Source organism: Sorghum bicolor, chromosome 1, assembly GCF_000003195.3.
Source record: "Sorghum bicolor cultivar BTx623 chromosome 1, Sorghum_bicolor_NCBIv3, whole genome shotgun sequence".
In the NCBI taxonomy this organism is placed as follows: Eukaryota; Viridiplantae; Streptophyta; class Magnoliopsida; order Poales; family Poaceae; genus Sorghum; species Sorghum bicolor.
This window is the reverse complement of record NC_012870.2, coordinates 4656323-4669246: the sequence shown is the minus strand read 5'-3', so window position 1 is coordinate 4669246 and position 12924 is coordinate 4656323. Positions and strand designations below refer to the sequence as shown.

The following is a 12924-nucleotide window of genomic DNA, read 5'->3' as shown; positions in this document are numbered from 1 at the left end:
TATTTACCGTAAAATGTGAATTAGAATTTTTTTTGCGAAACTTAAAAAGGCCTGAGAATCAAGAGAGACCAAAGTCGCACCAAGCCACAGCCGACAGCGCCGGTTACCCGAGACTGTCTATGTTGGCGGCGGCGGCGGCGGCGGCCGGAATGCACCGCGGCCGTGCCAAGGTGCCATTGTGCCAACCCTATCCCGCATCCACCCAGCGCGCGAGGAAGAAGCTGGCGGTGAAGGTCGCGACGAGGGCTAACCTAGGTGGCAAGGTAAGTAGTGCGATTGTGCGAACCTAGGTGTACGAATGAAGATGCATTGCATTTTTTTTTTCAAAATCCAGTTGAATCACATGATTTCATCTACACATTCGCCTGCCCAACACTTATTTACTTTGTTTTTCCCTCTACTGTTCATGAATCCTGATTCACAAGATCACAGCTCGCCATTGCTACCTCTTCTTCTGTACATCAGAGCTAACACACAGGCAAGCTCGGCATGTCATGGGCAGTGCGCCTACTGGATTTATGCTTTCGCAGTGGTTGTTGGGCTGGCAGCGGACACGCTCTCCAGGTACCTCTCCACAATATCCAGGCCGCAGAGCTCCTTGACGACAGGCATCGTCGCCGGCACGTCCATCTGGAACGTGATGGGGGAGTTCGCTGGACCAGTGCAGACCGAGAATTCCTTCCTGGCGGCCCTGATGGCCTCCCTCATTGCACAGTGCACCGATGAAGCTAGAAGAAGTGGCGGCTCACCCGATGCTGCAAACAAAAATCCCAAGCATATTATGTCAAGGTTGCAGGCAACAATTGTTGGTGAGTTCCAAATTGCAGCTAATAGTATGTGGGAATGGAAGGGGATTGAATTGTGAGAACATGCTTACCTTTGGAAGAGAGGACACGCTTCTGGTCACGGGCGCTCTTGATTAGCTCAACATTGAACTCCTTTGGGATGGTGTCGACAGTGGGGATCTTGTATGTCCATGTGCCATCGTGGATAACCAACCCGTCAGAGTTGGTTGCGTACTCCTCGTTTGTGAAGAAGCCTACTCCTTGGATGAATGCACCTTCCACCTGTGTTAATGATGGATAATGTTTAGAGGAGCAGCATATTTCCTTTGAAGTGAACAGCAGGTGCAGGTTTTATTTTGGGGCTGACCTGGCCCAAATCGACAGCAGGGTTCAAGCTTTGCCCGCAATCGTAGACAAGGTCACTCCTTAGAATTGTTGTTGCTCCTGTCAGGACATCAATTTCCACCTGTGATGAAATTTCCAATCGTGTGTCAGCATTGGGTAGGACTGAAGCTGCAGCCTCCAACAATTTGGACTTGCTAACTGGGCTTGCAGTGCTTTTTCATGCAATTTGGATAAGGGGTACCTCACTAACGCCAGCTCCATAATTCAAATAGCTTGTGAAAGTTGGATCAGGGGTCCAGTATGCATGCGCAGATAAGTTCACACTCGCCATACTTGCCTGCAAGTGATTAGTAAAATGACATGGCCAATTGAAATACAAACAAATATTGTGTTTGTCAGAACTGTAGTGTCTCCTCACTAAATTGGTAGTGCTATTGCTTGTTGTTTGTTAATGTCTCAAAGAAAGGCGACAAAGCTTAAACAATTGTTCTTCTTGGCATGGCAATGAGAAAATTGGAATTGACAATGCTCACCTGAGCAATCAAGGCACTCCATTCCACTGTGCCAGCCTTAGCCTCCAGATTCTCCTTGATTGGCTTCAGCCTCTCGACGAGCGCAACACACGACTGTCGAACTGCTTCACAGCTAGTTTCAGAAGTGGTGCTCCCACCGGTGACCCCTCCCTGGATCATGCTCAATGTGTCGGCCTGTATGACCCGCACCTTGTCCAGGAGGCTTTCGCCGCCATCAGGACACAACTGTCCCAATCCAAATGCAGTCATCTGCTTCACTTTTGTCCACAACCCTTGGCCTATCTCAACCCCTCCAACCTCAACAGCAATGGAACCATCATTCATGATAGACACCTTGCCTGGAGCTGGCTGAAGCCGCACCCCATATGTAACTGGCACACAAGAAATGCCACGCTTCTTCCACTTGTTGCTTCTGTTGAAGTGCTCCACCATTGCAGCTCGGTGTTGGTATTCTGGAGAGGAGGCCAACTTATCGAACATGGTAACAAGGCTGTATGTAGAAGCTTCACCTGCACTATCTCCGTAGAACACCACAAGGCTCTCAAAATCATGAAGGTTCTTTCTCCTTATGGTGTTAGTGCTGACTGAAAGTGCCGAGGCAACATGCTCAATAATGGCTTCAGCGATGAAAGAGCCCTGTGCATCTCCAGGAGCCCTCACTGCCGATTTTGATGAAACATTTGTCTTGCAGACCTTGGTGTCAAATGCAAGATTGCCCCAATTGTACTTTTTGAGAGCACCTATAATAGGTGCTGCGATGATTGGACTCATATCCGGGGATATTCCAGCATTGATCCCAAGATCAAGGTGCAAGGCTGTGATCTTGCCATCTGACTTGAACCCAACGGAGTACTTCACCTTCATAGGATGCCGACCGCCTGCCATTATCATGTCTGTCTTGCGATCGAGGTACATCCGAACTGGACGCTGTAGCTTGAATGCAGCAACCGCACATGCACATGCGACCTGACAAAGAGGGAATTCATAGTCATGTATAACACATTGTGTCTCAATCTGATCACATTATGAATATTAGTTGGCGGTACATTGGTAGTTGAGAATAGAATAGTTCAGCATGAGCTCTAGTTATTTAGGGCTTACAGGCATTCCTTTGAATCCCTTTCCACCAAAGCCTCCTCCGACCCTTCTGGTGATGATGCGGACATTATGAAATGGAATGCCAAGGCACTTTGCAACCACATTTTGTGTGACCTCGGGTAATTGTGTCGATGAATAGATGGTTATACAGTTATCTTCATCAGGAATAGCTAGTGCCACTTGTGTCTCCATGTAGAAATAGTATTGGGATTCAATTTTTACCTGTAGAAAAAAATACCAAGCATGAGTTGTTTGGCCTTGTGGGAAGGTCAAGTATACATCCCTTTTAAACATTACAAAGTATGCACCTCTGCTGATAAAATCTTGTGATCAGCTTCAGACATCCCTTGGTTGTAATCACCAACTGGCTTTGGAGCTAAAAATGGGAGGGTTTCGAAGTAGCTGCTTCGTTGGATTGCATCTTCTATTGTCAGAATTGGTGGCTGCAGATTTTCTGTGCTATACTCAATGACGGCTTGCTTTGCCGCCATGTAGGCATACTTCTGTGTTTGAGCAATCTGAGTGATTGAAAAACCAACATGATGCAGCAGGGTTGGAAAGACATAAACATAAGAATACTTTTGTGAAAGAGAACTTAGGAAACATTACCACAACACCGATTTTTTGACCAGCAAACTCAGCAACTGGATCTGCAAAAAGTGCTTCTTCTCCCAACATTGGGTAGCTGTAACCAACATTTTGTCCACCGCTGGGAATATCCTTTGCAGTGATAACTGTGATGACCTTCTGAGAAGCTAAAGATGGTTTAAAGTTGATAGCCTTTACATGGGCATGAGGGTGTGTGCTATAGATAAATGCTCCATAGAGGCAATCTTTGGGAGCAGGAATATCATCAACGTACACAGCTTCCCCTGTGTGAGTAAAAGGACTATTGTTAAGGACGTTATCTTGTGGAGAAACTATTGTTAAGGACGTTATCTTGTGGAGAAACTGCAGACACTAAAAATGATCAGGGATGGAGCTTATTGAACAGTTCAGCGATGACTAAAACTTAATGAGGTTGGAATGAACAGAAGGATCATTATATGATGTCTTCCAATAAGACTATGGTGAAGAAAAAGGTTATGGTGAACTTATGAACATATTTATTTGTGTATTGCAAATTCGCAAGAAGATTGTTTACCTGAAGCTTGGATCTCTGCCCCGGCTTTCTTAATTGGTTTGCCAACTGGCTTGTATTCATCAGTGAAAAATATTTCTTGTCTTGATCGTATTGGCAAATCATTGCTGTCCAACTTAAGTTGCTTCTCTGGTGAGTGCTCAATGGTGCCGTTTGTGTCTCCATTATTATAAGAACCATTGGGATCATTAACCCTTGCAGATTCATTCAAGCTATTGGCAAGGGAGGATAGGAAGGTAAACAAGAAACTGACAGCCAAGCTGATTCTATACTCAGGATGTGTTGTGCCTTCTGATGGTTTAACAATCTCTTTAAGCAACCGAACAGCTTCAAGTATAACAGACGAGCTCACTGTTTTGCCCTTCAGGTAATCCTCAACTTTCCTAGCTCTAATAGCATGATCGGCTCCATACGCACCAAACACTAGACATATATCATCAACGAGATGGTCCCTTGATGCTGCATCTACTGAAGTCCTTGCCAAGAAAGCTGAATTGACATATGAGACAGCATTGCCAAGTGGACGAGGTGCTGCTCGGAAAGTCTCAAAGGTGACATCATCTGAACCCCATTCTGGGATAAATATGCTCAGCAGCAGGGTCCTATAATCACATGGAGGCTGCTGCAGGAACTCCTCCAGAGTGAAGCACAACCTTTTTGAAGCAACCTGGATTGTGACTTTCGAACCTGCAGCTAGTAGTACAGTTGCAATGTCTGATGCGAATGGCAACCTTTGTGCCATGATTATGTTTCCACCTATGGTTGCAGTGTTCCGAACAAACGGTGAAGCCACTTTGTTTAGGTGATCAGCAATCTTTCTGAAGACCAAACTTCCATCTAACAGCACCTCAATAGCTTTAGAGATGGACACGACTGATCCAAGCTCAATTCCTTCGCTGCTTCTGTTGATGACTGAAAGCTCTGGGATTCCTTTGATGTCAATGTACTTGTCATAGAGGTCCTGATCCTTGTACACTCCAGACCCAGTGTTTGAAGCCACAATCTTCACAGAATTTTCATCAAACCAGTTGGAATCAAACAACCTGTGGAGCTCTTCAATGCTCTTAGGATGGTACCAGCCGTCATCAGAGACTGCAACTGGAACATCATTCGCCTGCTTCAGAGTGGACTTGATCTCAGATTTGAGGAACTCTGGAAAAGTGCAGATGGCACCACTGTTGTAGCCGGGCAGCTTGCTGACTTCTGCCGGTTCGTCACCCTTCTTCCAGAAGCAGTTGAGGCCCAGGTCCTCGAGGTCAACATCAGAGGCAAAGCTTTTGCAGGCGTCGACGATGGGCCTGTAGCCAGTGCAGCGGCAAAGGTTGCCTGAGACTGCCTTCTCAGCCTCTTTGGTGGTCAGCTTGGAGAAGCCTGCTTGTGGGTTGGGGCGGCCATCTTTCTTGTCGGCCTTAACGAGAGCGGAGAAGATGGACATGCACATGCCAGGCGTGCAGAAGCCACACTGAGAGGCGTGGAAGCCAGCCAGGCGCTTCTGCACGGGGTGGTAACCATCCTTGGTGTTGCCGATGCCCTCACTGGTGATCACCGAGCAACGGTCCACGCTGTGGAGCAGCGTCAGACAGGAGCTTGCCGAGAACTCGGTCGCCTCGTCGGTGGCCGGGTCGTACTTGGAGATGAGGACCACGCATGCACCGCAGCCACCTGCCATAAGGTGAATGGTAAAAGTGGAGTAGGTTAGCTCTTTTATCTTCACTAGATGAAAGTAGAAGCTGATGCTAATTCCAGTTTAAAAAGTGCACTTGGGTCATTCAGAGTTCAAACTGTAACTTCGTTATAAGAAAAATAGTATAGCTCAAAAGATAACCCCAGTTTCTTGTAGTATTAGCTTCCTGTGTAGTATGTCCCAAATATAATACATGATTTTTTGTAAAACATAATTATTCTTTTTAACTACAATGGTCTGTCCAGTTCTGCGGTCCTGCCTGAGAACAAATACAGGTCACAGGATGGAATATGTATTTTTTGCCTGGGTCACTGCCATGAAAGTTGTGAGCTTTTAGCCACAATTGTTGGAATCAACATTTTGTTTGGTTATTTCCATTCACCCATGTCACTGGAGACGTAAAATTTCCCCGCCACGAACACCGAAAAAAATTGCATGCCTAGCTTAGAGCCACTACAAGAAGACATACTGAGCTGGCGAGGCATAGAGCATGATGGAGGAGGTAGTAGTGACCTGAATAATTTTTCATGGGCATGCCAAGACGTTGATGTTCAGGTTGGATAGCTATTGTGCATGCTTATAATCCCTCCTATAACGTTTTTGTGTTTTTTTATTACTATAAGTTGGAGTGTGTCGATTGAATTCTACACTACTATACCTATTTTCATACCAATTCTATCTATATTGTAGTTTTCATTATTATTTACTTATTTCAATTCATTTGATAAATATAGTTGGCCATAATTTAGATTATATATGGCCGATGTGGTAATTTTACTTATTATAATACATTAAACTTCTCATTAGATACTTTTCCCAAAGTAAGAAAATTATTTATTTTTCCATAGATTTTTGTATTGAATTTAGCATTTTACTAATTATAGTTTACATGGACACATTATATAGGTACCATTTTCTTTACATTAATTTCAAAAAAAAATATTTTTTTTTGCCTTTTGTAGTTGTGTGTTTTAGATGGAATCAGTATTTAAGTATTTCTTTCTCAACTTACATGAAAATGAAATTATTTTTTCTTATTTTTTTATTATTTCAAATCTACTTTCTTTACATGGACTTTTTTGTTATCTTTGGCAATTAAATTATCTTAAATATAATGGTGTAGGATATTTTCTTTTTTTTGTTAATCTTATCATTGTATTACTCCCTCTGTCCTGAAACAGAGCGCATATGGCTTCTAAAATTTGTATTGAAATACAATGTATTCTACATAATAACTATGTTTTGATTTCGCAAGGTTTGTTAAAAAGGAAGCTACAATTTGAGGAACAATTCTATAATTGAAATAATCTATGAGTACATGCATCGTTTGAGTGTTCTCTTAAATTGTCTTAGAGGAAGTATATATCAAATTCTTGATTTAATCTAAGACTAATCATCATAAAATCCAACAATGTGTGTGTTTTCTTATTTTTCTATTTTTGTGGATTAATCTCACAATTATATTAGGCATAGACTCTTTGATTTAATCTAAGCCATTAGATAATGAAAAGTCCGTGAGCATAGATTTATCAATCTCTACCTTTCCTTTCCCTACATAAATACTCTTAAGTATCTTTGATTAATTAATTCTTTTGATTAGTTTTCTTGTAGATGGATTTTTATTGCTGCTAATCTGCGCGTATTAAGATTCCTGTAATCCGTGTGATGGTGACATCCCAACTCCCAAGCAAAAAAAAAAAAGAAAAGAAAAGAAAAGAAAGGAGGAACATGGAAAATGGAAGCTAGCTAGATCCACTGGGAACTCCAAGTGATGAAAAATGGACGAAAGATAATGGCAGCTAGTGCCATGCATGATCATGAAACGAAAAGGCACTGGTATCTTGTCCAACTACCGTCGTTGCCCATGATAGGAAACTCGAAGGAAAGCTTATATGTGTGCTTGGAAGGTTCTCTCTTCTGTTTGGCTCGGATGCTGCCATACTGTAAGGCTCAACAATGGCGCTCTGACATCACATATACGTACATACCTTCGCCGCAGCCGAGCTTGGGGCCTCTGACGGGCGTCTGGGTGCGCAGGAACTCCAGCAGCGACATCGACGGGTCGACGCCGGCCGCCTCGTACCGCTTGCCGTTCACGGCCAGCACCACCGTCGTCGTCGACGACAACGCTGCTGCCGCCGCCTCCTTCCCCATCTTCGCAGCCTCGCGATGACGCGATCAATGACGATTTACGATAACCACCACCCCCCCTCCTTCCTGGAGTGAGTGCACACAACACCTCGATCATCAGGGTACTAATATAAGCTCAGTGCAGGCTGTGCCCTCGCTTTGTTTACATTTTATATATTTATTATGTAATATTTTAGGCCCAAAGAAACACGGGTTCCAGACGAGCAGTCAACCGCCAACACCATGAGCGATGTTCGGAGGCTGTCACTGTCATGGCGGCGGAAAGTAAGAGCATTCCAAGAAACCCACTCTCAAAGTCTCAATTGATTTATTGGCAGGATAAGACCTTTTTTTTTCTCCGACAGTTTCTTATTCGAAATTTGGGGGAAAAAACAAAGATGTGTGAACGACCGCTATTCCATGCAATGATTTTTCTGATCGCCGACGCCTGGAAGAGTGGAAGTTTGCTACAATTAAATCTTTATTATTAGACACTATTTCCACATCTGATGATGCTGAGTAGATCGAGAAATGGGGATTCGTTCTGTTTTGTAACATCTGATTGTGAGTTAGGGTGACGAGGACGGTGACCACGGTCGCCTCATAGTTGTCTAGAGGTTATTCAAAATTCTCACTGCAGCTTATTAGGCTGTGGTTGCAGCTGTTTGTACTACTAGCTATAGTATATAATAGTTGTTTTCTTGCAGCGGCAGCCGCGATTGCAGCCTAAAGAAGCTACAGCGATGAGGGCAATTATTTTCATATAATATTAGGAGGTAGAGCAGATAATGATGATTTTTTTTTTAGGCATAGGATATGAGAAGGTGGAGGGATCAATCTCGAGTCTCCACTCTCCAGATACCATTTTCATATCTGAGAGTACTGTATAGTAGGTAGGACAGACAATGATGATTTCTTTTTCAAGGTTTAGGATGTGAGTGAGTTGGGTGTCAAGGATGACCGACTGTGGGGCAATAGCCTAGGCGACTGTGGAGCAATAAATTTATAGAAAAAAAGTTATTAATATTTGTGTTCATAAATAGATATACTATGAAAATCTATTTATCACCATTAGTCTAATAATATTTCTTTGCCTTTATAAATGTTAGTCTTTTATGTAAATATGATCAAACTAAAAACTGTTTCACTACTTAAAAGAAAGTTTTCTTTTTGAACGGATCGTAGTGTTATGCGAGCGAGTTCTCGACCTGTGCACTTGTGGAGGCTGCAGCCAGCAGCCGGAGCCTGGTGAGGTCCATGTAAGCGCTGACGTCGCCGGCGGGCTGGATGCGAAAGCGGACTCAACGACGTAGGCTTGGGCTAGGCCGGCTTCCGTGGCTCCTGTAGCTGCTCTCTTTCTCCCTTGTTCCTCTGTTCCTTCGATCTGTTTCTCTTCCTTTGTTGTCCTCCTCCCCTCTCTCCTTTTGAACTTCTCTGTTTCTCTGATCCTCTGAGCCTTTCTTCCTTCCTAGTGCCTTCTCTTTTCCCTTCTCTCGTTGTTGGTTTTGCCTTTCTGGCTCTTCGTCTTTTCTCTGCGGGTTTCCTTTGCTCTTCTTTCTTCTTTCCCCTTTTACCCTTGATTCTTTATCCCTATAAGTTTGTGTTCCCTGATGTCCTTCATTCTCCAATCTTTGTGTCTTTTTCTTCCTGTCCACCCTGCTGGTATCATGGACTTGATTCCCTCCAACTCAAACAGCAACCCCCCTCCCCCTCCCAATCCTCCTGACCCAGCCATTTTCGCCCCGCCTGATGACTCGCCAGAAATTGACCTCTCCAGTGCTATGCAGTCCCTTCAGATATCCTCCCAAACAAAGTTCGAAGATGAAGTTCAATCTGAGTTCTCGTTGCTGGTGCAAGTTGCTCCCTCGGTTCCAGCTAGGCGAGTTCCTCTCCATGCTATAAGAGAGGATATGAGGAAAGCTTGGGGTGACAACTATTTGGCCATTAACGAGGTACACAGCAACCTCTTCCTTGCTTCCTTCCAGACTCACAGTAAAATGCTGAATGTGCTCAAACGCCAACCTTGGATAGTTGGTAGAAGGGACGTTCTTATTTTTGAATGGTTTGATCCCACCAAACCAATCTCAAGCTATACCTTCCAGTTCATCCATGCTACCATTAGGCTCTATGGTGTCCCTTCCGACCTTAGAACTGTTCCCCTCATTAACACTATCCTTTCCAAGGTGGCTCTTCCCTCTGATTATGATCAACTCACCAATGGCCCTCTCAACCGCGATCCCCTATTCGTCCCGGTGAGAGCCAAGATTGACGTTACCAAAAAAGCTGTTGACAGAGTTAAGATTGCTATTTCTTCCGATGCTTCTGTCAACATCTTTGTTCATTACGAAAAAATCCCGAAAATCTGTACCTTCTGCGCAGCATTCTTCCACAATGCCTCCAGCTGCCTTGCTAGAGAGAGGAAATTGCTCTCCACCCCTAAAGATACTGCTGCTGAAATCCCTTTCATTGTTCATGGGCCTTGGATGACCCAAATCTCTGAAATCCCTGTTGATCAGGTCAATTCCCAGGTCAATGCCGCGGCTGCTAGGGCCTCCACTGTTCCCTCCTTGCTTCATCATGTCCGGCAGAAGTTCGCTGCTCTCATGCCTGAAAACAAGGCTTTGCATGATGGCCAACCCACTATTCATTCATCTTTTGGGCCTCACTGTGCTACTGCTGGCGACCCTATTTGCGCCGGTGACAGGAGCCGACTTTGTTTACCTTTTCCAACCACTGTTCCCACCGCTGTAGCCACTAACACGCTTGCCAAAGCAACGGGTCCTCAGCTATGTCAAGCAACGGGTCAGGAGGAACCTGCCCGAGGAAACACTGCCTCTATACCGTCACATCCTGCACCTACTACACAGGTTCCCTCGGGCCTCAATGATGCTCACATGGGTGATGACCCACCCCAGTCCTTGGATGCCAAGGGCAACCGGGGTTCCCATAACCCTGGTGAAGTTAACCTGCCCCAAGAGTTGGTTGGCCGCATTTCCCAAGTAAATCCTCTTTCTGTGGGAAGTCCTCATTCTGGCTTGGGGCCTTCTATCTATCCTTGTTCTTCTTCCACCTCCCATCTCAAAAATTTAGGAGGGGGTTCTAACTCTTCTCCTGCTGTTCTTGAGCTCCACCCCAGGGCTCGTGAGAAGGCTAGTGTGAACAGCACCCTTGTGAGGCCCCTTGGACACAAGGCTGCTGAGCTTCTGTACACCCCTGCCGTCACGCAACCTCAGCGAGCTCTTCTCTCTCATGGCAGGCCTGCGGATGCTCCATCAATCGCTGCCTATGAATCAACGATGATATTTGATGGCAACAAACAAACTACGGCCACCGCAAATGTTTCCACCACCCCTCCCCATAACCCATCCACTCCGCCACCTGCTCCTCAGAACCCTTGCTCTCCGCTCCATTCTCCTCCTCTCACCAACCGGAGATGCAATCTCCTCGACCAGCTCCCCCAGCACAACACCACCAGCCATGGAGGGCATCCTCGAAGCTCTGTAGGACCCGAAAGTGGGGATAGCCGATCTGCTGGCTTCTTCCCCAGACTTGCCGGATCTGACGGAGATAGAGGAAGAAGCTCAGGTTTCTCAGAACCCGGCGGACCTTGAGATGGGGATTTCTCAAGAGGAAGAATAATCACCAGAGGACGAACTGGAAGAGGCAGAGGAAGAAGAAGCAACCCCAGAGGACAACAAACAGGAGAAGTCGGGCTCAGCTTGGAGGAAGGTCAAGGTAAAAATGTTGGTACTCGCCGCCCTCGTTCACCCTCCTCAGAAGAGAATCTCTCCGACGCCACCTCCATTGTCAGAGGACATGAAGAAGAAGATGAAGGAAGGTTTAGGGTTAGGTCACGCCGTTCAAGGTGGGACCAACGGCCGAGTGGAGTTTGTGAACCCACCGCGCAAGGGGAGCCTCTACTTTTTCTTCGCTGCTCCGAACATGAGGCAATGGTTCAGCAATCCGACCAACACATTTCTCCACTCAGCAACTGCTCTGTTCATAGGGGGGATCCGGGAGACAGTGTGGCTGTTCCTGCTAACAAGGCCATATGCGATTCTGTCAAAGGGCCAATACATGAGTCAGGAGAAGCTCAGTGCGCAGGTGATGGTGAAATGGAGGTGGATAGCTCAGTACTGAACCTGTGTGTTTCTCAGATTCTTCATCAGGATGTGGTGCACCGGGAAATGGATAGCGATACTGGCTCTGGCAGCAATGGAAAGGGAAAAGGGGGAGGCCCTGTTCTAGAGCTTCAAGCTTCCACTCCCGTCAGTGATCTACACACCGGGGGTGTCCTTCTTCCCCTTCATCTACTACAAGACACAGGAGTTCCACAACATGCTCAAGGGGCTAAGGCGCCAGCCCTCAAGGCGCCACGGACGCCATGAGTCTCCTGGCGTGGAACTGTCAGGGCGTCGGCGGGAGCCTTGACAGTCCAAAAATGCGCCATCTCGCCAGGCTCATCATGTCCACCAATGCTCAGGTAATCTTTATTTCTGAAACCAAGAACTCTAAGATAACCAGGACTGAATTACTTAATAAATTTAATCTTGACAATGCCTATACTATTTCAGCTGAAGGTCTTTCGGGTGGTCTGTGGCTTCTATCTAGGGATCAAGTAGAAGTTTCGGTTGTCGATTCATGTAATTTCTATTTCTTAGCAGTTTGTTATCATAAGCATGTTAGGAAAAAGTTTGGTCTTATGTGTGTCTATGGGGACCCTCACCGTCGCCTCACCGCCTGGATTTGGGAACAAATCAGGCATTTTGTAACAGACAACCAAGATCTTCCAATTATCTGTATGGGGGATATGAACAACATTATGCATGTAACTGAAAAGCTGGGTCCCAGACCAGCCAACGAGCGCCTAATATCTAATTTCTGTTGTTTAGTTAAAGATTGTGGATTCTTTGATCTTGGTTACCAAGGCCCGGCTTATACTTCGTCTAACAAGAGATTCAATTCTTCTCCTACTTATGAGAGACTCGATAGATTCTTTGCAAATACGGATTGGTGCTCAAATTTTCCGAATACTTCTGTTTATCACCTGCCCATGCTTTACAGTGATCATGCTCCTATTCTGGCAGTTACTAACTCTGTGTGCAGGAAAATAAGCAAGCCTTTCAGGTTCGAAAATTGGTGGTTGCTAACTGATGATTACAGCCAAATTGCTAAGGCAAGCTGGTCCAAATCTGCCGCGAGGCCTTT

The 12924-nt window shown here is 45.4% G+C and overlaps 1 protein-coding gene and 1 long non-coding RNA gene across 2 annotated transcripts; one reads left to right on the top strand and one right to left on the bottom strand.

Moving 5' to 3' along the window:
• LOC8084128 (indole-3-acetaldehyde oxidase) lies at positions 292–7837 on the bottom strand. Its single transcript, XM_002463715.2, has 10 exons — positions 7575–7837; positions 3906–5564; positions 3371–3633; positions 3070–3279; positions 2765–2983; positions 1664–2629; positions 1372–1467; positions 1153–1251; positions 878–1067; positions 292–755 (listed from the first exon to the last, which is right to left on the bottom strand). The coding sequence occupies exons 1-10, from the start codon at positions 7738–7740 to the stop codon at positions 517–519; spliced, it is 4107 nt and encodes a 1368-aa protein (XP_002463760.1). The 5' UTR covers positions 7741–7837; the 3' UTR covers positions 292–516.
• Positions 7711–8014, top strand: LOC110431670. The gene is made up of 2 exons (XR_002449088.1): positions 7711–7838; positions 7914–8014. It is a non-coding gene; the product is annotated as an uncharacterized LOC110431670 (long non-coding RNA).

Coding starts and splice junctions, on each gene's coding strand:
- LOC8084128 (XM_002463715.2), bottom strand. CDS start 7,740: ATGGGGAAGGAGGCGGCGGCAGCAGCGTTGTCGTCGACGACGACGGTG. Junction 5,565..7,574: donor CAAGCTCGGCTGCGGCGAAG/GTATGTACGTAT, acceptor ACCTTATGGCAG/GTGGCTGCGGTGCATGCGTG. Junction 1,252..1,371: donor ATGGAGCTGGCGTTAGTGAG/GTACCCCTTATC, acceptor ATTTCATCACAG/GTGGAAATTGATGTCCTGAC.